General features: G+C 49.9%; 2 protein-coding genes across 6 annotated transcripts; one reads left to right on the top strand and one right to left on the bottom strand.

Annotated features, from left to right (window-relative positions):
* Positions 1-236: 236 nt before the first annotated feature.
* Positions 237-8,907, bottom strand: POLL (DNA polymerase lambda). 4 transcript variants are annotated; one of them, XM_036336229.1, is made up of 9 exons: positions 8,769-8,907; positions 7,758-7,943; positions 6,779-7,073; positions 6,431-6,587; positions 5,764-6,081; positions 4,816-4,989; positions 4,085-4,261; positions 1,862-2,030; positions 237-1,437 (listed from the first exon to the last, which is right to left on the bottom strand). In XM_036336229.1, exons 2-9 carry the CDS (start codon positions 7,927-7,929, stop codon positions 1,073-1,075), a joined length of 1,827 nt encoding a protein of 608 aa, XP_036192122.1. In that variant the 5' UTR covers positions 7,930-7,943; positions 8,769-8,907; the 3' UTR covers positions 237-1,072. The 4 variants fall into 4 exon arrangements, with proteins under 4 accessions (XP_036192122.1, XP_036192124.1, XP_036192123.1 ...); XM_036336231.1 differs by having other exon boundaries at positions 7,758-7,898; positions 8,769-8,901; XM_036336230.1 differs by lacking the exon at positions 8,769-8,907 and having other exon boundaries at positions 4,133-4,261; positions 7,758-8,762.
* Positions 8,850-25,845, top strand: DPCD (deleted in primary ciliary dyskinesia homolog (mouse)). 2 transcript variants are annotated; one of them, XM_036336236.1, is made up of 6 exons: positions 8,860-8,980; positions 12,638-12,718; positions 18,883-19,007; positions 19,353-19,486; positions 25,032-25,134; positions 25,538-25,845. In XM_036336236.1, exons 1-6 carry the CDS (start codon positions 8,917-8,919, stop codon positions 25,640-25,642), a joined length of 612 nt encoding a protein of 203 aa, XP_036192129.1. In that variant the 5' UTR covers positions 8,860-8,916; the 3' UTR covers positions 25,643-25,845. The 2 variants fall into 2 exon arrangements, with proteins under 2 accessions (XP_036192130.1, XP_036192129.1); XM_036336237.1 differs by lacking the exon at positions 12,638-12,718 and having other exon boundaries at positions 8,850-8,980.
* The last annotated feature ends 181 nt before the right edge of the window (positions 25,846-26,026 follow it).

Genomic DNA, 26,026 nt, shown 5'->3' with positions numbered 1-26,026 from the left:
AGCCCCTCAGCTTGACCTTCCGTCCTCCACCAGCCTAGCCTTCTCCCGACTCCCAGCATACCACAGCCCCTCTAAAGTGGGTTCCTGTTATTTCCAGAGCCTGCTTAACCCTCTCAAATAGGCTATTTCCCTGCCAGCCTGCCCCTCCCCTCTTCCAGGCAGCCTTCCTTGACTGCCTCACCCCTGTCAATGGCACACAGGTCACCATTTAGTTGTTCCTAATGAGTCTTTGCCACTTTTTAAAAAATATATATATTTTTATTGATTTTAGAGAGGAAAGGGAGAGGGAGAGAGACAGAAACATCAATGATGAGAATCATTGATAGCCTGTTCTAGGGGAGGCCCACAGGAGATGCCGATGGGTAGACAGGCACCCCTAAACGCCTGACTCCATGAATTCTCCCTTTTCACGTCCCCCAGTGTCCCTCTGAGTTCAGGAGCTGACTCAGGCCTGGCCTATATGAAGAGCAGCTAACTTGCATTTCTGGGCTCCCATTCAGCTCCCCTCTCCATGCCCCCCTGGGTGGAAGAAGGCAGGCAGGGGCTGCAGCAGCTCAGACACCAGGCAGGTTGAATGTCGAATGCACTTCACTGGGCCCCTGGGCCTGCCAATGCTGTCCTCACGGAGCCTGAGGCACCCTCTCCCAACACCTCCAGCTGCACAGGAAGCGGGGTGGATAGAGGGAGTATGCGAAGTGGTTCATTCTCCTGCTCCAAAGGGTCTTGGGTAATGCTGGGCCAGAGCTGCTTGCCTCTCCCACTGCAGCCCCATCCCACCGCCAGCAGCTTGCTAGACCCTCCTCAGGGTAGAGGAAGGGGATGCCTGGGCCACCTGTTCCTGCTTAACGTGGGGCCACATGCAAGCTTCTCCCAAGGGCAGCTGTGCAGAAGGGAGAGCAGCCTGCTCTTGGGGAGAACAGGGCAGACCCTGGGAGCGAGGCTGGCCCTTTCCCTCAGGCCCAGGGAGCTGGTGATGGAAGTGTGAGGTTTAGCCAGCTGAGTCTAGGGAGGAGTCCTGATAGCCAGGTGGGGCAGCTGGGCCAGTGGGTGCCCCTTCCGCCTCGACCGTGGGTCACCAGTCCCGCTCAGCTGGTTCTCGGTAGGGCAGGCCTAGGAGCCTGAAGACATCCTTCTCAGTCGGGGTGGGAAGCACTCGGCCAGACCCCACCTTGAGACCTCGGGTGTCCCGCACCACAGCTGCGCTGAGGGCGTGCTCCGACAAGCTCATGCCCTTGGTCTTGGCCAGAGCCCGCATGGAGCGGTTGAAGTGGGCAGAGCCGGTGAAGTAGAGCAGGGCGCACGCAAACTCGCTGTAGGGCACAATGATGATGTCCAGTCGTCGGTGCCGTCGCCCTGGTCCTGGGAGCTGGCACACACCCAGGTACTTCTGCTGCTGACCATTCTCCTCGTGGCTCACCAAGTCATCAGTCAGGAACCCTGGCCCGACATAGGAGGGCTGCTGGGAGGGCTAGGAGCCAGGCCTGGGCCATCCCATCCTCCCAGCTCTCTCAGGATCACCCTGGGTCCTCTAGTCCCAGGTGACCCTTTACTTGCTGGGTGACCTGGCCCTCTCTGGGCCTGTCTCCTGGCCTGTAAAATGGGCACAGAAATTCCTCCCGCCCCCTAGTGTCACAGGAGGATCAGATGAGACACAACCTGCAGGTGGTGCTGAGCACCTGTGTGGTGTGGGGCCGTTTCATATCTTCCCTGAAATGGCTCTGGCCACAAGGTGGGATTCTCATGAAGCGACCTTCCCCTGCTTCCTGCCTAGAGATTGTGACTCTGAGGCTCTCCCTCCTGGGGGCCGCCTAGCCCTGCCCTGGCCCCTGCCAACCTGCTCACCCAGAGATGGAGCTCATACCTCGCTGCCGAAGGCTGTCAAGGAGGCGACTGAAGATGCCCTGGTGAGATCGGCCATCCGGGTGAGTGAGCAGCACGTCCACATCACCACAGGTTGCTTTCCCCCGTCGGTAGGAACCGCATGCCACGCACAACAGCCCAGGGCTGAAGGCCTGAGCTGATTCCCGGACCTGGGGAAGGGCAGTGAGGGCTGAGGGCTGTGGGCCTTACGCTCTTCAAGGAGTTCCTCTCCTGTGTCAGCACAAGGGCCTTCCCTGACCCAGGGACCCACCTCCCAGCTTATGCCCCAAGCTGATCCCTGGTATGTGAACAAGGCCCTAGGGATGGGCCCCAGGGAACAGAGGCCAGAGATCTACCCTGGGAGCAGCAGTTCTCAAGCTTCGCTAGGACATGCTCCCACCCGGGAGGCAGCCTGGGAAAGACGTAGAAGATGCCTATGCTGTTTCTGAGGGAAAGTCCTGATCTTCCCTCTAGGGCTCTCTCAGAACAGAGACACGCCTTCTGGTGGCCCCTCCCCAACCAGGTGCCCGGTCTGTGAAATGCCACTTAAGATAAAGGGCCCTCAGCCAGGTCTCAGCAGCCCGGGGTATCTATGGATTTAGTACGACAGGCAGTGTGTGTGAGTTGGGGCTTGAGGCCTGAACAGGTGGCTGGCAGGGTGGCCTGGACCCAAGACTGGGAAAATGGAACCCAGAAATAGAACTACATCTGTGATGAGAGGAGGAGAGGAGAGGAGCCCGGAAATAGAACTACACCTGTGATGGTGGGGAGAGGAGGACAGGGAAGAAGAGGGAGGTAGGGGAGAGAGGAAGGCAAATCTGAGCCAGTGTTCACACCCTTACACGGAGGAATGGGACGGTGAGGAGTGAGTGTGACAGAGGAGACTGTCAGCTGAAGGGCCATCCCTCATTGAGAGGGATAAGCCCATCAGCCCCGCCCAGAGACACGAGGCCTTTCATGTGCAGATAGCCTCCCGCCTCCACCCCAGGATGCTGAGATTTCTGGGGCCCTGGATACCCTCAACCATGACACCTCAATTCTCCTGACAAGCGGCTCTGCTAATCCCCTCACTCCCTTCTTGAGCCTCCCTAGAAGATGGGAGGAGGCATAGGGCGAGTAATCCCATCAAAAACTCCTCAGGCTGGAGCCCTTCAATGGGGGGAGCGTGCCCGGTGGGCAGGAGGGCCCGGAGGCTCACTGGGGCGTTCTCCTTGCCTGGACCGTGGCTGAGTGACGGTGTCATCACTGACACCGCGCCTGGCGATGGGTGAACAAAGGGGCCTGCTCATCCACCCCGCTCCAGCCTCAGGTTCCTGTGGCCGGGAGAAGAGCTGGCAGTTGATCTCAACTAAGCTGTCCACAGAGTTTCCGTGGAGTTCTACGCTATCAGCGTCCTAGACCAAAGTAAGCAAACCTTGTCCATAGCAACCAGCTCCTGATCTCAATGCCAGTTATATGAACTTGACCCATAATCCACCTCTAAACCAAACGCTAATCTTGGCCAAACCTTATTTCTAGGGCAACCATGAATCTTAACTAAAGGCATCCAATACTAAAAAAACTTACTCCTAACTCAGGCCTAACCTTAACTCACTTCCTGACCTAGCTTTCTTCTAACCCCAAACTTAATCCTGCTTGCACTGGGCTTCTTCACCAACTCTACCCCAAACAGGTGGGCTCCAGAAAGTCCATACGTCTGGAAAGAGATATAAAACTCTGTACATGTGTACAACTTCTCGAGAGAAAGTTTTCACCAGGTTCTCAAAGAAGTTTGTGAGTCCCTGACCAGTTTGGCTCAGCAGATAGAGCGTCGGCCTGTGGACTGAAAGGTCCCAGGTTCGATTCCGGTCAAGGGCATGTACCTTGGTTGCGGGCACATCCCCAGTAGGAGGTGTGCAGGAGGCAGCTGATCAATGTTTCTCTCTCATCGATGTTTCTAACTCTCTATCCCTCTCCCTTCCTCTCTGTAAAAAGTCAATAAAATATATTTAAAAAAAAAAAAAAAAAAGTTTGTGAGTCACAAATGTTAAGAGCCTCTGCCCTGACCCAGCCTAACCTAGTACAGTTCAAATCTCAATGTCCTTATGTAGTTCCCTACCAGAGCTTTAGTCTTGACTCGCTCTTTCCTCCCTGATCCTAACCTCTGGTGGCCCACAGCTTCCTCAGCCTGTTAGGCTCCCCAGCTGAGGGATCAGGAGTTCTTGGCTTTGAGTCAGGCCCTGACCTTACAATAGGGCCTGGCTCTCCTCACTGTTCTGAGACACTTGCTTACTGTCTGCTCGATCTCGGCAGCCTCCTCCCTGGGCATGCGTTCCAGAAAGTCATCATAATGCTTCAGGCCAATGGCCTGCTGGGTAGTCAGGGAGGCCTGGTTGCGGATGTCTTCTAAGCTCCGGAAACCCTGGAGAAAAGAAGCCAGTGGGGCACTATGAGGATCCAGGACCAATGAAGAGGCAGTGAATGAGCATACACAGAAGGCTTCCGTCACCCCCAGCCTCCAAGGAAGACCTGAGGCAGGACCTCCCCCAGGAGCAGTTGGGTCTGTAATCGGTGGAACCTAGGAAAGGCAGGACGCATGGAAGACAAGCCCCAACCGAGCCCTGCCACAAGCCTAAAATATGATTCTGCTGGTCTAGTGGTGAATCTGGACAGGCCAGATCGGGAACTACTGCTCTGGATACTCAGCCCTGAGGCCTGGTCTCTTCAGAAAGGCCCTTGCTGGTCTGAGACAGAGAAACATACTTCTTGTCTCTGCCACAGATCAATGCCTCAAGTATACCAAGCCACAGGGCGGTCCTGGGAGCTAGGAGAGGGGTCTACATAAGCCCTGGTCCCTGTGAAAAATGGTCTCCCTATAGCCTGGGTTCATTCCCATCAGAGCACAGGGTAAGACAACTGGAGGTCAGGAGCTCTGAGACACAGCGAAACTGAGAGGGGGCGGGGGCAAGGTATGACCTGTTGGTACCACATCTGGGCAGTCTTGGTTCCAGCTCCCCAAATATTAGAGAAGAGTTCCAAGACAGGCACGCTGTCGCTGATGTGGTCCAGCTTCCGCAGATGTCCACTTTCTAGGATCTCTACGATCTTCTCGGCCATCCGTTTCCCAATCCCAGGGATACTGCAGGCTTCCTACAGGAAGGGGTTGGCAGAGGCAGGAAAGAAGAGTGAGAAGATGGGATGGGTAGGGCCAGAGGGTGGGGAAGCTGACTCCTTTAGCAGATGTCCAGTAAAAGCCAGTTAGCAATTAATGGCTCTGTAAAGCTTGGGCACAACTGAAGATGAGAAGTTTGGATGGATGGAATGGGATGGTTAAGTTGTCTTTTGCTTCCCAGAGGGATGGAGATCAGCACAGGAAGTAGAAAAAAGGCAATAATGGTGACACTAGTCATCATCATCATCACCACAATAGTGAGAGCCAACATTTACTGAGACCTAAGTGTGTAGCCGGCTGTGCACCACAGAGATCACCTCCTTTAGTCCTCACAGAACACTGAATTTGTTGCTATTCTTAGTCTCTTTTTACTAGTGAAGAAACTGACACTCAATGGGTTTAAGTAACTTGCCTGAAGTCACACAGTGAATGATGGAAAACAGAATTCAAACCTTGCTCTGTTGGCCTCCAGATTCTAATCGTTTAAAAACTTTATTATGGAAAAAATTCCAAAGTAGAGAGAACGGTTTAACAAACCCCCAAGTAGCCAATACCCAGCTTCTATAATTATCAAGATTTTGCCAAACTGCTTTCATCAGTCTCTTCTGTGCAAGTGCCGGACATCATAAAATCTCAACCACTCCACCTGATCCCTGATCCCCTCTTGTGACCGGTGCCTCCACCAACCTCTAGCCAGTAAAGAAAAGACCGCATCCCACCCGTCTGCATCCCCTGCCCCAGCCCCCAAGTACCTGGTAGGAGGTGACAGGCTTGTGGAAGCTCTTGAGGGCATTGATGGCCTTGTCATAGCCAAGGGCCCTCCACTTGTCTCCCTGAACACTGTAGGCTTTGGCCAGCACTTCCAGCTTTTCTGTGATGTGGGTGTTGTGATTGGTCGCCTTTTGACTCGAAGGCTGTGCACATACCCACTTTTTCAGACCCTCAGGGGCAGGGCTGGGGTCACCATCTCCCTCAGGGGGGATGGGGTAGCGGCCACTGATCAGGGCTTCCAAATCAGCTGCGCTAACTGGGGTCTCTTCCCCATCACTGGTGTCATCATCCGAGCCAGGCTGGAGGGAAGGAAGAAGAGACAATAAATTCCCGTGAATGCTCCTCGGAGTGGGTGGTTGAGTCTCCCAGTTAGACCCAGGAATTAGGCTGGGTCTTCTGCATCTACTTGGGTTTCCTAAGTGTGGGGATGTGTTCCACTTGATTTCTTGGTCCAGCCTAGGGTGCCCGGTGGCATGTAGTAGATATGATCTGGGCAAATACAGGAGTGATGAGTGTTGGGAAGAGCTAACTGGCTTCACAATAAGAGAGCCCTCGTCTCTCAGGGGCCCTGGCCTTTCTGAGGCTCTCCCTGTTTCTATGATCCAATTTCCAGGGAAAGTGAGCTGATAGTGCTGAAGGGCTCCTTACCTGGGCTTGGGTGTTTGGAGCTTCTTCTATCCTCTGGGGAGGAGATACAGGTCTAGGGGGAGTAGGGGGAGGAGAGGGGGCTGTCCTGAGCAGAGCCTCACAAGCTCCGGGAGGAGAGTCTTGGTCGGCCTTACTGAGCTGTGGTTGGTCCAGGTACCTGCAGGGATGGTGATGGGATGTTAAGACACCAAAGGTCTCACCCTAACTCTGCTCTCAATCCTTCTCTACTCAGAAACGTTGGTTTTCTAATGTATTCCATTAAGACAATGAGAGTTATTTTTAATAACCCAAAGAAAGAGCTCAAGATGCTGCCAGAAAACATTTGAGGAAAGACTGGGATCAGCCCACCTGTTGGGGATGAAGATGCTGAATCCTGCCGTGTCCACCAGCCTTCTCTCCTGCAGGCACAAGCTCAGCCAGGCTGACTTTACCAGCTGAGCACCTGGGGGCAGCCGGGGCAGTCTAAGGAGGCGTAGGGCTCGCTCACAGTCCATGCCATCATCCACCACAATGTGAGTGACCCCTGGGGCCTGGGCAGAGTATATCTGGCCACCATGTTGGACAATCTGCTTCTCAAAGAGTTCTGCCCGGGCTCGCCCAATGCCGGCGGGCACAACATGGGCCCGTAGGGAACTCAGCCACTCTGTGGAGGAGATATCCATATGCCTATTGTCATAACTTTCAGACCTGCTCCGAATGAGCCCATTAGAGTCTCCTACCCCCAAACAATCATTTTTCTTCCATTCAGGCAACCTGCCTTCTGAGGGTCCCACCACAAGCACACAATTAACTTCCTTATGTGTCATCACTTGATGTAAGAGGCAAACTAGAACAGTGTCTGGCACATTGTAGGCATCCTATAAATCACTTTGTTCATTTATTCTTTCAACAAGTATTAATAGATACCTACTGGATACCAGGCACAAGGTATATATATCTTATAGGCCTCATAGTCTAATAGATCCTTCCTTCACATCCAATGTAAGTTTTTGCCATCTATTTGTCAATTTGGCTACAAAATATCTTTTAACTCTAGAGGCCTGAGATGGATTTCTGCTCCCTCTCTCCCCCTTCCCCCCCAAACACACATACACACTGCATGGAACCTCCTGGAGAGCATGGAACCTCCTGCTGGTCATTTCCTCAGGGACTAGGAGTATTTTCTGATTAATGGAGGTTCTCAGGGTGAAGTAGAAGATAACAAAGACCTGGGACCAAGCCTACTGTAAGGCAGGTATAAACCAACCTGCTGGCCCTGGGCAGGCAGAGTCGGCTCTATCTGCTTCTGGCCATGAACAATGTGGGTTCTGAGATTGGGTTCGCTCACCTCTTGCTTCTTCTTCGTCTTCCCTCTTGGGAATCTTTGCAAGTGCTTTTGATGATGGATTGGCAAGGATTTTCTTCCGCTTGGGAAATGCCTTCAAGATGCCCCTGGGGTCCATTGAGGTATGGCTGGATCCTGGCCTTTCTGTTTGAGGGTTGATCGGGGCAGCTGTCATGTAGAAACCTAGAACTGGGGTTCCCCAAGTCCTTTGACTATGGCGGTAGGATCTCTACTGACCAGGCCTTGGGGGCGGTAGCTCAGTTCCCCAGGGTCTCCCCAACCCCATTTGAACTTCAGTTGCTTAGCTGAGCTCTACACTCACCAGCCTTTCAAAGTCAGAGTATTGGAGGAAATGGGGGGAAGAATGAAACTACTGGGGGAATTTGGGGGGGGGGGGAGGGCACTAAACGGTATCATTCCTCAGAGGGATTGCTCTAAAGGTTCAGCGCAGTGTCTGCCCTGCTGCACCCCAAAGGGGTCTCCCGAAAGGGGATGCCAAGTTAGGAAATGGAGCGATGCCTTTAGGAAGGCCTTGGGCTCCCACGAGGAGTGCAGACTGAGTGGGACTCCGCACAAACGCCACATCGTCTTGCTCTACCCCCATCACTGACCCGCAGAGGAAAACCTGGGGGTGCGAGTGTGAGGGCGGGAAGTGAGGACGGCAGGGGAACGCCCTGCACCTGCCCCGGCCGCAGGCCTCTCGGCACGGCGGTGCTCAGCCCCGCAGGTGCGGGAAGACCAGGCACAGCAACAGCAGGTGTGCAGCGCCTTCCGGGACTGGGGGCGTCTCAGCCTCACAGCTGGGGGTGAAGACGCCGGCAGGTGTGGGGCCTCCGCCGCGGTCGCAGCTGGAGCGTGCTGGCGACTATCCCAGCTGGAGGCCACAGGAGGGGAGACTTGTCCGGACCCTGCCCGGAGGGCCCCCGCCCCAGCCCCTGGATTCGGTCCGGGGCAGAGTCCGCCTCAGGCCCGGCAAGCCACCCAGGGGTCGAGCAAGAGTAAACTACTACTTACTTAGCAGGGCAGCCAATGAGCGCGGATGGAGGGAGGGTCGGGGAGGGGGAAGGAAAATGACCAGAACAATTTCCGGGTCATCCGGAAGTGACCCTGGGCGGGCCGGTCGTCATGGTAGCGGTGGGACGCACGGCTCGGCGGAGGGAAGATGGCGGTGACAGGCTGGCTGGAGAGCCTGCGGGCGGCCGAGAAGACTGCGCTGCTGCAGGACGGTAATTCGAGGCGCCCCGCGAGGTCCCTCGTCCCTCCCTCCGGGTCCGGCCCTCCGCGCTCGCGCCTCGGGAAGGGCCTCAGCGCCCGGGGCGCAGAGCCGCAAGCGTCGCGGCCGCCACCCAAGTCAGGTCCTGCATTTGCAGATGGGGAAACTGAGGCCCAGAGAGGTGACGTAACTGGAACGCGCATCTCTGGACACCCCCTGGTGGCCTGTATCCCACCTCGCTCCGCTCGGAGTGGTGTTACTAATAACACATAATTCCTTTCACATTCATGGTGGCATTTGCTCCGCACCGCTGTCCCGAAAGGCTGTTAATTTTTCACCCCATTTTACAGAAGAGGAAACGATCCCAGAAGGTTTTAGACTAGTCCCAGATCCCCAACCAGACGGTACAACTGACCCGGGATCCCATGAACCTCAGTCTTGGGGTTCTGTTGCTGAAGGCAGCCTGGTGCCTGGGAAGGGCGGGAGACCTGGCTTCTAGTTACGATTCTGCCGTTAAATCCCGGGGCTCTCTAGTTGTTCTCTGTACTTGTCTGGACCTCAATTTCCTCATCGGCAAAATGAGCTGGATGGGCTCCCTCTTATCTCTGAGGTGCTTTCCAGTTGTAAAGTTGTTTGTAAGTGAACCTCTAAATGTTCCTTGAGTCTTTAGGGGAGACAGCAAGGGCCTGGGGCTGTTCCAGGAAGAGATGGGCACAGGTGTAGGAATCCTGACTTCCATCCACTCTAGGATTGGCCAGTGCAGGCCCTCCTTGAACTTCAAGGTCCCTTCCTGGGCCCACTTGGTAGCCAGAATGAATTAGGTCTAAATTCCTGTAGCTTTTAGGTTACCAACTGGGGACTCACAGCCACAGGCAGAGGCCAATCAGGGAAGCATGGAAATTAAAATCAGCTGCTCATCTGCTTGTTATAAACACGGCATTTAGGGTGGCTTTACTGTGTGCCAAGGTGTGCCCTGGGAGCAGATAGAAAGAGACAACATCGAGCCCGCCACCCGGGCATGTGCCCTGACCAGGAATCGAACCAGTGACCTCTTGCCACACCACTCACAGATAGGTTTTAATAAAATATCATACCAATATACTTAAAAATTTTTTATCAACATACATATATACATACCTATATACAGTAATTTCATTCTGTGTTAGAATGAAGTATAAATAAATATTTTAAAAATCTTTGGGTAAAGAAGGATATTCTAAGTACAACTTATGGGTAGTAACCACAAAGGAAAAATAGTTGACTGTATAAAAATTAAGCACTTTTTTTTTTAAATAAACTTAACTTTTAAGTTTATGCTTATTGTATGGTATTTAGAAAATACAGATCAGTGTAAAAGAATATAAAAATATTCATAAACATGTTTCTGTATAAGAAATACCAATTGTCAAAATCATGTTTAATACCCAAATATATTTCATGGTAGGGCTAATATATTTAGCTAATTCTCTGTTGTTAAATGTTTGGGCTATTTCCAATTCACTCTTACAAAAGATTCTGTAGTGAACATTCTCTTTGGTAAGTCTTTGTGTATATAGGCTTCTTACCCTTAGGATACATTTTTTTTTCCTCATTCCCCCCATTAACACCCAACACCCCCCCCACACACACACACACACACACTCATGCTCCCATTTGTTTGGGGAAATTCACTTTAAACAAAGTTAAAAGGCAATTGAAACAATATTTGCAGCCTGTATGACATGTGGCTAATATATATGGCACATGGTTAATATATACAAAGCTCAATTAGATTAGTAAGAAAAAGATGAGTACCTAAGGAAAATAGGCTAAGGCCTAAACAGGTAATTCACTAGAAAATTACCAGCAAGCCCATGGAATGGTGTCAACCTTAAAAATACCTAAAGCCATACAAATTATCCTAGGATGGTTATTAGAGCATGGACTTAGGCTTCAAGTGTGTTTAAGTATGGACCCATCATGTCCTAGCTTTATGACCTTGGACAAGTTGCATGACCTTTAAGCCTCAGTTTTTCTCATTTGTGAAATACAGGTAATGGGGACCCATAGGATTATTAAATGATAATTAAATGCAAACAAAAAACAAAGTAGCTGGCCAGTAGTAAGCACTGCATCCTGCCTGGACTGAAGATTGGACTCCAGGCCAGACACCCTCAGCTACTCACAGGCAACACCTTGTATCACTCCTAACAGAAAAACTCCTTCCAGCTCTTTGAGCCATCTAAATGATTACGGATGGTGTGACCTAGGGGCCTGCTGAAAGACATGCCAATTTGGGGGGTGAGTTTCCCCAGAATATATTAGGAACAACTGTAAAGAACAATGTCCCAGAGGAGTGAATTGAACAGGAAAAAAGGCTTGGTAGATAGGATACAATTGCAAGTTTTGGCTAATACTTTGGTTAAGGGCCTTGGGGCTCTTATTCATCAAATGTATGTTGGACCTGCCTACTGGGCATTAGTTCTCTGTTATTAGTCTCACTGAGGAGCCTACCCATATCCACTTACCAGTCTGTAAATATAGGGGAAAGGCAGAGCCACCTTTACAAAAATGCTGTGATTACACCACATTGATGGAAGAGACAGGCTGGCATACTCCCCTGGGTTCTTTCATTCTTTCAGTGAAAGATGAATCACTGTTCACCCTTTCTTTCAATCAATATTGAGTTGAGCTCCTTCTATATGCCAGGTACTGTGCTTGGTACTAGGGGAGCCATAGGCAGGGGGGATAAATCCATCTTATCTAGTAGAAGACACAGGCAGTAGTAATTCACACAGATGTAAAATCATAACCAAGGTAAATGCTATGAAGAAAACACATGGGGCCCTACCTGGTTTGGTTCAGTGGATAGAGCATCGGCCTGCAGACTGAAGGGTCCCTGGTTTGATTCCAATCAAGGGCACATGCCTGGGTTGCTGGCTTGATCTTCAGTAGGGGACGTGCAGGAGGCAGCCGATCAATGATTCTCATCATTGATGTTTCTATCTTTCTCTCCCTCTCCTTTCCTCTCTGAAATCAATAAAAAAAGTATTTTTTTAAAAAAAGGAAACACATGGGGACTAACATTGTGTGTCTGTGTGATAGGAATGGCCTAGAGGCGTGCACAAGGCAAAACGATGGCATGACTAGGAGGAGTACTTAGTTGGGAAGCCCACTTTAATATCCCGAGAATATAAGCTTGGTTTTAGAAACTGGGGAGAGGAAGATAAACATGATATCATTCCTGGGGAGATAGAGGCTTTTAAACGTATCATACCATATGGTAAATTCTCCACTATGGATATAAATAAAGCATTAGCAAGGCACGAACAGGGAAGCAAATTTTGCCAAGGTGGCCGGAGTGATAGTTTAGGAAGACTTCCCAGTGGAAGTGATATTTGAGCTGGGTTTTGAAGAGCAAGGAGAAGCTTAACAGATGGAGAGACATAGGGAGCTATTGCTGGTAGAGGAACAGGAGAGCAAAGATGTATCGAGAGAAATCTTCAGAAAGGAAGAGAGTCCCAGGACATATCTTAAAGTAATGATGGGCGATGTTTGGCAACGAGTGCGAGGCCCTGGGAGGGCTTCTCAATAAGCCCGAGGCTGTGGTGTCTCCCAGGTAGACCCCTGATCTGTAAGGGACAAGGCAAGGGGAGGCTTGGGAGTTAAGCACCCTCTGCTTTGTGCTTAGGGAGAAGGAAGGTGCACTATTTGTTCCCAGACGGGAAGGAAATGGCCGAAGAATATGATGAGAAGACAAGTGAACTGCTTGGTAAGTGACAGGGTCTCCCAGCAGGCCCTTCGGGACACTTGGGATGACCTAAGCACACACCGCGCCTGAGGCTTGCGGGAGGAGCCCTGCACCAAATGTGGAGCCAGGGGAGACTGAGGCCTTTGAAGCAAGATTGTCCCTGAGAATAATCTGAGGCCAGGGCTGGACACCGGAGGTGGAGTGGGAGTTCGTTTGACCACTCAACCCAAAACAAATTAGAGAGTGAGTCGTTTTTCCAAGGTGGGAATGGGGATGTGGAGAATCCGTTGGGAAAAGACTTCAGAGAAGGTGCAACTGGAAGTGAACCTTGTAGGCTGAATAGTGGTAAGGGCACGTTTTCACTACAGTTTTTTGTGGGGTTTTTTGTTTGTTTGTTTTTTGCTTGTTTTTTTGAAGCCGCACTAGAAACAAGCAAGTATCAGAGGCAGCAGCTTCTGACTTTGCCTCAGTGTTAGTACTATTCAATGTGACAGTTATCTTGGAGAATGAATCAAAGGTATAGGGCAGGGGTCCTCAAACTACGGCCCGCGGGCCACATGCGGCCCGCCGAAAACATTTATCCGGCCCGCCGGGTGTTTTTGCTGCCGCTGTGTGCTTAGGAATTTGTTCATAGTTTTTTTTTAAACTATAGTCCGGCCCTCCAACGGTCTGAGGGACAGTGAACTGGCCCCCTGTTTAAAAAGTTTGAGGACCCCTGGTATAGGGGGTAGAAATGGTAATTTGTAGCATTGTACCTTGTGTTTCTGCAGCTCTTTTCCTTTAAGAAGAGGCTCATGAATAGAGGCTCCAGCTTGGATTTCTGGGAATTATTTGATTTGTCCATTCACTGTTCCCAGATCTGTACATCAGCATTAACTCACTTCCCAGAGCTAGGTGGCTGGTTCTTTGACCCAGGGCCTGAGGCTGTCAGCAATGGGAGTTAGTCTCTTTATTAAGTTCTACCTGAACTGCTAAGACCAATGATGGAATCATGGACTGGGTTATTTTCTTGTCATTATTCTTGACTTTAATTTCTTCCTGGGACTGATCGACAGGTAGTATTGGTGAGGGAATTTCTTTTTCCCTTTTTCTGACAGCTCATAAATGTCCAGAACCGACAATACAGATTACACTGGTTTGCATTCTCTTAGTCTCCAGTCTTAAAATGTGTGTCCTGCGCATGTTCAGTCACAGAGTGAAGTGTTGATCTCTCCTTATTATGAGCTGCTTGGGCTCTAGTCCCAATTGGTTTAGTCTGGTGCTATTAAAAATCTTGATGTGTTTAGCATATGACACTGATTTGGTGGAAACCAATACAGTAGTAATATCCTCACAATGCATTGTAATTTATAGCACTCCCAGGGGGTGACAGCCTTGGAATGCCTAACGGGGCGAGCTTATGAAAGCAGAGGTCACGTGGGCTAACCACCACCATCACCAGGCCAGAGACTAGTTGCAGCTCCTCTCCCCCAGCCCCCAGCGTCACCTCTCTTCTCCATACAGAGCAAATCAAACAGCTATAGCTGCTGTGGCTGTAAAAACAAACAAACAAATAAAACCCAGGCCTTTTAGTTGTGCTTGCACATGAAATTAAAATGAAAAAAAAAAAAAAAGTCCAGGTTTTTTCATTGGTAGCATCCTATATTAACCTGCCACTTCTCTTGGAAAGTAGAGGATAGACACTGGCCTCCAAATTCCTTTTTCTTAAAAGCAGAAATGGAGGTTCATCAGAGAACATTGTTTGGCTAAAGTTTACCTAATAATGACAGTGATACCGTAACTTCTATTGGGTACCTCGCTAAGTGCTTCGTGTGAATTATCTTGTGTAATCATCCCCATTACAGCCCAGTGAGGTAGGTACTGTTGTCCTCATTATAGAGTTAAAAATGGGGGGGGGGGGGGCCAGAGGTTAAGTGCCTTGTTGAAAATCACGTAGCTGGTTAGCTTCTGAGCTAGGATTTAAACCAGGTCTGCCTGATTAAGAGCCAGTGCTTTAGTTCTCAACAACATACTGCTGGGAGTGAGAATATTTAATCCTGTTTTGTTTTCTTCTTACTAAATTTTGCTCTCCTCAGAATAACCTGAGGAGGGGCTGGTGGGAACAGGACAGAGATGGGCAGAGAGAACCACCAGACCCTTTGAGCAGCTGATCCTTTTCTTACCCATCTCTACCCCCACCCCACCCCACCCTCACCCTCACCAGCTACCCTTGCAAAATACTGTTCATTATTAACTTTAAAATATATATATTTTTATTGATTTCAGAGAGGAAGGGAGAGGGAGAGAAAGAGATAGAAATATCAATGATGAGAATCATTGATCGGCTGCCTCCTGCACGCCCCCTACTGGGGACTGAGCCTGCAACCGGGCCTGTGCCCTTGACCAGAATCAAACCTGGGACCCTTCAGTCTGCAGGCCGATGCTCTACCCACTGAGCCAGACCAGGGGGATCATTATTAACTTTTAAATATAAATACTCCCAGGGCCTGAGCTGACTTTTACTTGTGCATTCTATGAAGTAGAATATGGACAGGGTTTTTGTGGCCGTAAATGGGAATAGTTTCCATTTTTCAAGCTAATCATATATATTTGGTAATTGGCCAAAGTGGTTTTCTGTTAGAAAAACTCAGAAAGTAATTTACAGAGGAAGACTTGCCAATGGTGCATCCGTCTAGAACAGAGTTCTTCCAGTTGGTGTTAATAAGCATAGTAGTGTCATATTTTTTCTACCCTGTCAATGCTATTCATTCCTACCCCCACAATGAATGCTGTATGTATTCATAGAGGAAAAAACTGAAGGGCCCCATAACAATGATCGGAACATCAAACCAGCCCCAGAAGAACACAGCATGTCCAGGGGGGCAGAGGCTGAAGGGCAGGCCATCTCCCAACGATTACATTCGGATTACCGGCCTAATCTGCTTTGGTATTTGACCGCCAGCCTAACCACCCCAGGCTGCGGCTGGAGGATATTGAGCACTTTCATTCCCAAGCACTTCACCAGCTTTATAAATGACCCACTCGATTCCCTTCAGCCTCCTCGGGGATGGGACGTGGCAGCTGTTTAATAGCCACACAGCAACGCTGCAGTGTTTTAGGGCAGAAAAGAAGAATCCTGCATCCAGTGTAAGCTGCAGGGAGTATTTGGAAGGGAGAATGTAATTACCCACATTGGAAATGGGCCAGGCTCGGAGCTTTGGGGAAAGAGGCCTTCAGGACCTCCACTTTCCAGCCCACCTGGAAGATGGGGCCTCCTTTCAGCAAGCAGCCGGGGGCATCAACCTGCTTCCTGCCGACAGGAGAAGCCCCAGGCGCTGCTTCCTTCATAGATTCCCCATCAGACCCTTTACAGGGTCAATGACAGTCTCCTTTCCAAGGACTGGCCCTGGCTCAGCTGGGAAGATCTGACAGCGTCCCAAGGAGCTGCCTTGCACACACCAGTTTGGGTTTAACATATAATCAAATCAGAGTGACAGCAGGTGGAAACAGTCGTCTGTTGCCGCAGGAGCTGTCCTTGAGTTCAGGAACAAAGACGACAGGAAAGACAGTGTGGATTTGCACGTGTGCACTCACGCCCACGTCCGTGGGGAAAAAATAACCAGGACTTTACCACAGTCATTTATTGAATCTTAAAAGGGAATGAGTAGGGAGACTTTCTTCTGCATTCTAACAAAGAACTTAATCCTAAGATTTTTTATTTCTTTTTAAGAGATGAAACAGCCATGGGTGCTAAATTCCTGTGACCTGAGTGGCTTTTAAGGTCAGTGGTAAAGAAATGAGTAGCTGATTTTCCTTCTCCTTCGTGTGCTCCTTGGGAAGGCTTCTGTGCAAAATCCTAGAGTCGGACTTGCTGCTCCTGGCCACGCTGGCTCTCAAGCTTTAGGACATGTGATTTAACAAGGCCCATGATTAGAGGAGCACCTCACTTGTCCAGTCCCGGGAGTTAGGTACTCCTCATAAATTATATTTCAAGTAAGCAAAGCTTTTCCTTTAAAGGCTACAATATAAAAAGAGAAGTAGAGATACTTAAAAAAATAAATAGAAACCTTTTTAAATAGCATACAATCTTATTGAACATTTATAGAATATAATTTAGCCTTTTATTAATGATTCAAATTCTGGACTTGGAGTTAGGGGGCCTGAATTGTAGCTTTGGCTTTACAAGTTGGTTTATCTCTCTGAGCCTTGATAAGTCCCCAAACTCTGTCCCCTGGAGAGTGGTGGCAAGGGAAGAAACACTGTTTCTCATTTTAAAGCCACAGGCATCGGACTAGCTGCTTTCTGAGGGAACCCCCACATTTAGATCTGTGATGACTGTATTTCATTACATAGTGATGCCCTCAGGGTCTAAGGGTGCTTACTTGCCCTCACTAAATGGTCCCATGTGCTTTGTAGTTCTGACACTGCCCCCTGAATGTGAGCTGTCCCCTCATGTGATTGCCAATGTGCCTGGGAAAACAATTCATTTCCTGCCCTATTCTACTTGTATTATTTTATATACATAGTCTGAGTGAGAATGCAGGAGTGATCTTTCCTACAGAATAGAGTGAGGTGTGTAGGTCTCGTCACAAGAAGCTGCTGCTGGGAGGCATTTGTCACTTCTGAGTTTGTGACTGTGACAGAGGCCCCAGAAGGCTGGCTTCCAGTTAAGCGAGGTGCTATATTACATGAGTAGATTTGGATATACTCCCGGTCACAGTCCATTCACTTAAAAGAGTAGAAGTATTTGTGAAAAAAAAAAAATTGCCTATAAAGCATATTTCCAAGTTTTACTCTTCCATATTAATTTTCATTATAAACTTGGAAATGTGTTTCTAGGGAGAATTTTTGGCCCTAAGACATAATAAAATCATACTGCAGAATGCAGCAGACCTTGTAAAAGCACATATTCAAGGGAAAATTCTAATTTTACAGCACACTTTTGTGTGCAGCTTGCGTGCCTTTCTTAGAGCAGTGAGGGTGTTTCGGTTTGGCACAGCTGCTCAAAAAGTCTCAAAGAAACTCACCGCTTCCCTGATTTGGAGAATCAGACTATAGCGCTCATCCCCCAGCCCAGAAAAAGCGGCTAACTGGAACAGCTGCAGCAGACGCCCTGGCCCTTTTTGAGTCGTTGAGCTCCTAACAACAGCTTTAGGAAGGCTGCTGGCCTTAAGCAGCACCTGGGCTGCCCAGGCTGGAGATCACCCCAGTGCAGCAGGAAGGAAAAGGAACAGAGAGGCTCCAGCTCCAGAGGGCCCCCCTGCAGTGATGGGCTGCCCCAGGACGCAGCCCTGATGACACAGCTGAATGGGGTTCCCGGCAGGGCTTTCCAGGTAATGTCCATTGAACTGATTTTTTCACTTAACAATTCCCATAATGTATGTTCCTTACTTGAAAAAAAAAAAAAAAAAAAAAAAAGCTTTATGCAAACATCTGGCTTGTAAAACAAGGTAAAATAGAGATAGCTGTTTGCATTATAAAAGAATGATTCTGCTTCACAAAAAATTCACATTACATTTGGACTTCCTTTTTTTGTTAAATATATTTTTATTGATTTCAGAGAGGAAGTGAGAGTGAGAGTGAGATAGAAACATCAATGATGAGAGAGAACCATTGATCGGCTGCCTCCTGCACGCCCCCAACTGGGGATGGAGCCCACAACCTGGGCATGTGCCCTGACTGGGAATCGAACTGTGACCTCCTGGTTCATAAGTCGACGTGCAACCACTGAGCAACACTGTCCAGGCTACATTTGGATTTTTTGAATCATGAGACAAATCTGTCTCTCAGATTTCACCCTCATAATTCATTTTTCCTTTGCACATTTTTAGAGAGAAAGAATGCATGTCAACTCACACATGTTGGGATCCAAATTTTCCCAATTACCAGTAGTTAAGCCTTTTCCTAACCCTCCCCTCTTCCCCTTCTGGAAGCCACAACTGGGGTTTATCTCCATGTGGCTTCTTAAAGAGCTATGTTCCTTTTGTCTGGGCACTCATGATATGAATTTTATAGGTTGTCTAATGTTGAAATGCTCAACTGAGATTTCAGAGTCTGGGAGGTCCCTGCTCAAAAAGCCAGTGCAAAGGAGCCCGTAGCTCCCACTTTGATCCTGTTCCACCCACCTAGTGTGATGTCTATGATTCAGCAAAAAAGAGCAGAGCCTCTTTCTTCCCCATAATTCCCTTGCTTCTTTCTCTCCCCAGTCAGAAAGTGGCGTGTAAAAAGTGCCCTGGGAGCCTTGGGCCAGTGGCAGATTGAGGTGGGAGAGCCAACACCCCACGGAGCAGGGAACCTGGGGCCCGAACTCATCAAGGAAAGCAATGCCAATGTATGTTTATCTACCAGGTGTCTTTGGGAGGGGAGCTGAGTGGGGAGTGGGCTCCCAGCCCTTGAAGAAAGGGACCGTGTCTTGTTCACCTCTTCATCTCCAGTGTGCCCACCTGGGCACAGTGCTCTAGAAATGTTTGCCCGAATGAATACCCAAAGGTTTTTGACGTGGTCATCCCAGGGCAAGGGCTTGAGGCCTGGCATGTCACCGTGATAGAAGCGTCAGAGGGAGCTGAGAAGAGCTGAGGGTCTCCCATTGTGTCTGTAGGCAGAGATTTGTAGGGGGCGGGGGCATCCCTTCCTACCCTCCTCAAGAACAGTCCTGGGGTTGGATTTCCTTCTGCAGCCCATCTTCATGCGCAAGGACACCAAGACGTGTTTCCAGTGGCGGATTCGAAACCTCCCCTACCCTAAGGATGTCTATAGTGTCTGTGTGGACCCGACGGAGCGCCGTGTTGTTGTCAGAACAACCAACAAAAAGTAAGCAGCGTGGTTGACAGCGGCCCGCCTATGTTGGAGCAGAGGGGGTGGGGTGGGGTGGGACCTGGGTTAGGGCTCAGACTGCTCCTTACCCTGGGGAGCGGGAGGGCAGAGAAGCCTCTTTCTTTAGCTGAGGGAGGGAAGTAGGGAAGGAGGAGGGCTTCACTAAAACCCCAGTAGGCAATGAATGCACAAGGGTTTCCTCTCTTCAGGATCAGCTGTAATAATGTCATCAGCTCCATCACGGCAGGGAAACTAAACAAGTATCTGGTCCAATACCTGGCATATACTGGCTACTGGGGCTCAATAAATATTTTTTGCATGAATGAGATGAGGGGATCACCTGGTTATTAACTTGTGATCTTAGGTGCTTCTGTTGTAAGGTTATTGTGACCTTGACCTCTGGATCCATGGGCTAGATCTAGTCCATTTTCTCAGATGTTGTGGTGCCAGCTCGTATCCCTCAGGTCCACAGGCCCCCAGGGAAGCAGCGTGGTTCCTGGGCTTCCCCAGTGCAGCTCTGGGTCCTGCCTATTTCTTTGGATCCCCCCAAACCCCCACCCCATCACGTTGGCAGGGTTAAGGGGACAGGGAAGGGGTGGAGATGAATGAATTAATTTCAGGATTATTGCTGTACATGCAGCCAGTAGCCGCTGCAGTGGGCCTTGTCTATAAATATAAAGTCATAATAATAAGGGTTTGCGTTTATAAAGCACTTTGAAGCCCTCAGACAAAAGGCACTTTATTCCCGTTATTGTTCTCATCATTAACAGGAGTCAGTGCCTAAAGTGGAATTTAGCAATTTCAGACAACAGAGCAATTGCCTTTAGGAAAACAAACTCCATACTTCAGCAAGCATTCCCTGGCGTAGGAGGCCTCGGGTCCAAACTGGGAACAAAAGTGCTTCTGATAGCACTTGAATCTGCAGCCCAGCAGTTTGTGGAGCTGGCTGCTGCCTCCCTTTTGTCCCCCAGAGGTCACTGTCGAATACAGATATCGGGCGGAAATGTGATTACCAGGGCATGAGAGCAGAGAGGCTAGCTGGCTCACCAAAAAATTCATCCGAGTGCAGATCCTCTGGGTCCCCTCTCCTGTGCGTACGCAGCCATAGGTGGCGCTGTTGGCCAGGAGCTCCATGGCTAGAGGCCCACTTCTGGGTTCAAGGGAGGGAGGACATTTTTGAACTGATGGGTGAGGCCAGGTGGAGTAGTGCCTCCAAAAGGGTGGGGCCAGGGATTGGAGGGAAGATGAGTTTGTCAGTGCTCACTTTGGAGCCAACACTAACCATTGGCTCCAGTGGCCCAGTCTGGCTCAGCCCAGCCTTCCTCAGGCCCCTCTGCTGGGAAGTAGGCGAGAGGGAGCGCTAAACCCTTAATCCTGAGCTTAGTGGCATTTTCAGATTCTACCTGGAGTAGTAAAATACCCTATACCTTTTTTTACAACTAACTGAACAGAACTTAGTGGCTGTTTCTTTGAGCAATGTTTAGCCTTCTCAGAATACTTTCCTTAAAATCTGTTCTCTGATTATCATATCGTCTGGAGATTGGCAGGGTACATATTTTTATTCTTGTGTTATATGTTAACGATTATGTAAGTGTATCTGCAAAATCAGCTTAATGGGCTGACTTGCCAGAAGGTACATTTAGGCCTGGTCTCAATGCCCAGGCACCTGCAGATTCCACTGCACCAGGGCATTACTCTCTGATTTTACTTCTTCACTCACCGGGAGATTCTGTGCCTGCCCCAGTTCTAATATTCTGGAATGTGGTTACTAATGAAACTCAGGCTTCCTTTGTCCATAACTGCCTTGTCCCTGAAGAACTGGGCTGGTCACTTTTCTTGAAGGAATTGATTCCAGTGTATCATGTCCTTGGCCAGGTATTGGTGAGGGAAGGAAGAAAGTGCTTTTCCAGGACCCCAGTGCAGCACCGTCTGTTCCTGTAAAGGGAGCTTGTGCAGAAAGGTTCTTACCCTTAGCCTGGAAGCTGGCAGCTGTAAGTGGAATGAGCCCGGGTGCTGGAATAGGAGGATGTCGGCTTAAATCTGGCCTCTGCCACGTGTTAGTTGTAGTATTTGGGGCAAGGTTTCTCGTCCATCACAGGTGAATACTCATGCCTACCTCACAGATCGGAAAACTTGATGAAAATGTGTATGTACAAATGGCCAGCCTTAAGCAGGTCCTCAACAATTCTTTGGAAATTTGAATGTGAAGGGAATTTGGCTGATTTGACATCAGTGATACTAACACTGTAGAAAGTGTTAATAGACACTGCTAGAAAAAGGATTCTGTGCTTAAATAAGTTTAGGAAACTCTGGAATAAACAACTTTTTCTTCAGTAGGACTTTTGAGAGCCTTTAGTATGTGAATGTATATTGTGATTCTCTAGGAGGGGCTACTATAGGCAGGGATGAACAGTGCCCAGAGCCTTGGTGTGAGAGAGAGAGAGAGAGAGAGAGAGAGAGAGAGAGAGAGAGAGAGGGAGAGAAAGAGAGAAAGAAAGAAAGAAAGAAAGAAAGAAAGAAAGAAAGAAAGAAAGAAAGAAAGAAAGAAAGAAAGAAAGAAAGAAAGATTTGCCTACTGATTTTCTATGGACTGGACTGGCTGGAGGCTTCTCTTGACTGTTCTGGCCAACCCTGCACACAGTTGTACAGGGTGCCCCCTGGAGTGTGTGGCGTATGGCCCATGTGACTGTCCACAGTGGCCCTGTCCTCTAGTGTCTCTCTCTGAAGACCTGACCTGTGCCCTTTCTCAGTTCACTGCAAGGGCGAATGAGTTGGGAAAAGACTGGGAATGGGGAAGGTGATGCAGTGGGAAGAGGGTGATGGGGTATGGTAGGTCATTTCTGAAATAGCCAAAAAGGAGTGTCCTTTTGGCACACATTGAAGAAAGTCGGCCTATTCCAACCTGTTGGACTGGCACCTGCAGACTTCAGACTTATCTAGGACAGCGCCTTTATTTGAGGAGGAAGAGACCGAGGCCGAAGCTAAACGGCCTGCCCTCCTGAGAGCCTTTGCTCCCACATGTCCTTTGAATACTCTTGAGATTCAGAAAGAAAAGCCACCATGTGTTAGAAAGAGTGCTGTGGAGACCTGCAGGGTGGCTGGATTCCTGGGGAGCCACCCATATCTGCCCCCGCCTCGGACAGGTGCAGGGAACTTATACCAGGTCGTCTATTACTTGGAAGTGAGAATGTGGAAAGATGGAGGGGTCAGGCTTGGGGGATTATCACTTGTTTTTGGATTGTCTCCCTTTACCAGTTTTGTGACTTGGGCCTCAGTTTCCTCTTCTGTAAAAGAGGATTCGAGAGGTAGTAACCCACCTGAGAGGGTTGTGTTGAGGAATCAGTGTGTAGAACAGTGCCTGGCACAGACTGAGTATTAATAAATGTTACCTCCCAGTGTGGCTGAGACTGAGAACAATGAAGGGAGATGAAAATGGGGAGGAGTGTTGGGGCATCTGCAAAAAGCCCAGGAACCACCTGCTGTAAGAGTTTGACTTTGAACAGAAATACAGCATGGTCTCCTCAGGCGGCAGTACGGCCTTGTTTCTTCTTCATCCTTAAAATCCTGAGGCTTACAGCTCAAGGCCTGGGACACAGTTGATGCCTAAGAAATGTTTGCTGCCTGAGGCTGAGTATTTTGGTTTCTGCAGAAGTACAGTAGGTCTCTCTCTAGTCCAGGTGCTGGTGAGAAAGTCAAGTGCAGTTCCTCTGAAGGCAAACCCCAAGGCCAGGGAATGGGGGCGGGGCTGCTTCTTGAGGAGAGATGTCCCACACTCCCCTGAGCATTGCCCGTCAGGAGCTTCTAAGGAAAATTGTTTAACTTCAACCAATAAACCTATTAGAACGACTCAAAACAAAGCTGAGTCTCCAGACCCACTGCTTCCATTCCCCTAATCTCGTGAAATATGGTGGGTATAGGACAGAGGAGGCAGCCATACACCTCAGGCTCCCTTAGATCTTGTTGCCATTGCCATGAGGCCAAGCTCCAGGATTCCTTTACTATCCCAGTGCCCCAGCCTGGGGAATGTGGCTTGAGAGTGCCCTGTCCCACGGGCGGGCACACAAGGCAGGTCAGCAGAAAGGATGTCCCGGTGCTGGTCTACAGGGCAAAGCCTTACACGGCCCTGGGGTTCGGCTGGGCTGCATGTGCCTGCGCTGCTTCTCTCCCAGTTGTTTCTGTGTATATTTGCAAGGAAGATGTTAACACTTCCTAACAAGCCTTTGTGTTCATCTAATCTTTGCTGTTTAACCTTTGACTCCCCCCTATTATCAGTGTCTGCCACCTTTGCTGGCCAGACCGAGGGCCCCAGGAAAAGACCTCAGCTCAGGCTGACTAGGAAGAGGATGAGGCCGGCATTCCACTCCAGTTTGCAGGCAGATGGATCACCTTTCCCTGGGGCAGAGCTTTGGAAAATAAAGCAAGCCTATGGTGCCATTAGGACCTCCCAGCCCCCACTCCTTTTGAACTGTCAGCCTTTAAGTAAACATTCTTTTCCTGCCATGGGTCCCAGCACCTTGGTGGGGAGTGGGGAACCTGGGAGGAGAGGGGCCCTGAAGAGCCTCTGCTAAACTAAGGGATTTGGGCAGGGAGAGTGGGGCAGAAGTGCTACATTGATGTCAACTCTCTGAGTCCCCAGGGCATCAGGGCTTTTGAAGTGGACTCAAGGTAGCTGTCACCACAAGGACCAGGCTCCTCTGAAGTATTAAAAGCCCCATCCTCCCCAGGCCCCTCACTTGAGTGTGTTTGTACCTGCCTGCAGCGTTTCCCTTCCCAACCCACACATCCTGGCAGCAGCGGTGATGCTGTGCCTGGGTGACAGGTCTGGCAGCCACTGACCAGAGCCTAGCTGCACTTCCAAGGAAGATGCCAAAAGGGCCTATTGCTAGCAATGAGTAGGCCATTCTTTGTGCTCTGGTGTGATAAGCACCAGACCAGGAGCAAGGAACATCAGTCCTGACCTGTGGCAGCAAAGCAGTCCAGGGCCCCAGAGATACAGCTTCCCTGATAGCTCGATGGTTTGTCCTGTCAGGGAGCTTTCTCCTGTGATGTACTTCCCTCTCTGGCCGGCAAGTAGAGTCCGCTAATAAGGCCTTAAGAGACCCCAACAAAGGAAAAGGTAGCTGAGGTCTTCACTGGAAGCCCCCTGTCAGCTTTGGGGGGTCGCCCTCGATGTCTCTATTCTGTCCCTGGTTAGCGCACATGTCCCGTTTTCTTGGGATCCAGAGGAGGGCTGGCTTGCTCGAGCTATCTGCTATCTGTCCTGGGTAGTCCTAAACCTCAAGTATGAGTCACTAATCCCTGGTTAGTCGAGGAATCATGACCAGTTCTGCTCTTCTGCTGGACTGGCCATAAGGCCTTTGATCCTTTTCTTCCCAAGGCCACTAAGCTCCAAAATACTGGTGTTCCAGTGGGCTTCCTTTCTTCCTCTCTGGCTGCTGGAAGTGCGAGAGAACGTTGTAGAAGCTTAGCAGTACAGGGCCTGATGCCAAATTGTTGGAATCACCTTGTTGGGTGTCCCCATGACCTCTTTTTGTCCCCACAGGTACTACAAGAAGTTCTCCATTACTGACCTGGACAGATACCAGCTGCCTCTGGATGATTCTTTGCTGAGCTTTGCTTATGCCAACTGCACCCTGATCATCTCCGTAAGATTCACCCAGACATCTTAGCCACTGCGTCAGGGAGAGCCTCCCTCCTTCCCTGCCCACTTCCCATTCCATAGGAGTCCTCAGCCTAGCCTCAACCCGTGGGGTGTACTAGCTGCAGAACAGGCATCTCTGTTTCAGCATGGGGAGAGCAGGGTGGGGCTCGGGGAGGAATCTGACAGCTAGAAGAGGACAGAGGGTGATGGGGAGGGATGGAAATCACAGGCTGGGGCTCTGGTTCAAGGCCTGCTCCTACTTAGCCATGTGACTTTGAGCAAATCAGTCAAGGCCTCAGTTTCCTCATTTTTGAACAAAGGGATCAAAAGGGGCCCCGTCTGTGTGTGTGTGTGAAGTGGAGGGCGGAATGTGACAGAATGATGTCCTCTTTCTGGCCCATCTATAGTACCAGAAGCCAAAGGAAGTCCTGGTGGCCGAGTCAGAGCTGCAGAAGGAGCTGAAGAAGGTAAAGATGGCCCACAGCAGTGATGGGGACTGTAAAACCCAGTAGTGGACCCTGAGCCTGCACCTCCGGCATGGAGGGTGAGTGAGCTCTTCTGTCACCTGTAAGACTCACAGCCTGGGCCTTTCTGGTACAGGGCAGCCTCCTCTCTTCCAGCAGCTCTACAAGCTCTGTAAGAACTGGCCCCAGGGCACTCCTGGCCCCTGCATCATGGTCTTCTCTCTGAGTAAAGTTTTGAGTCACTGCGGGAACACTGCCCTCTTGTCCACTTCTGTCTGCTCCTACGCCCGGGGAAGGAGCTGGTGGCGACACTCCCTTCTCTATCCTAGGGACCTTCCATGGCCAAAGGGGTGGGTGGTCAATGAGAGGGTTTCCTGAAAAAAAGAAAACCTTTGTTCTTTGGGACACTGAGCCATGAGGCTGGTCTTACTC

This window comes from Myotis myotis, unplaced genomic scaffold (genome assembly GCF_014108235.1).
Source record: "Myotis myotis isolate mMyoMyo1 unplaced genomic scaffold, mMyoMyo1.p scaffold_m19_p_15, whole genome shotgun sequence".
Lineage (NCBI taxonomy): Eukaryota > Metazoa > Chordata > Mammalia > Chiroptera > Vespertilionidae > Myotis > Myotis myotis.
The sequence above is the reverse complement of the archived record's forward strand: the minus strand, read 5'-3'. Positions and strand labels throughout refer to the sequence as shown.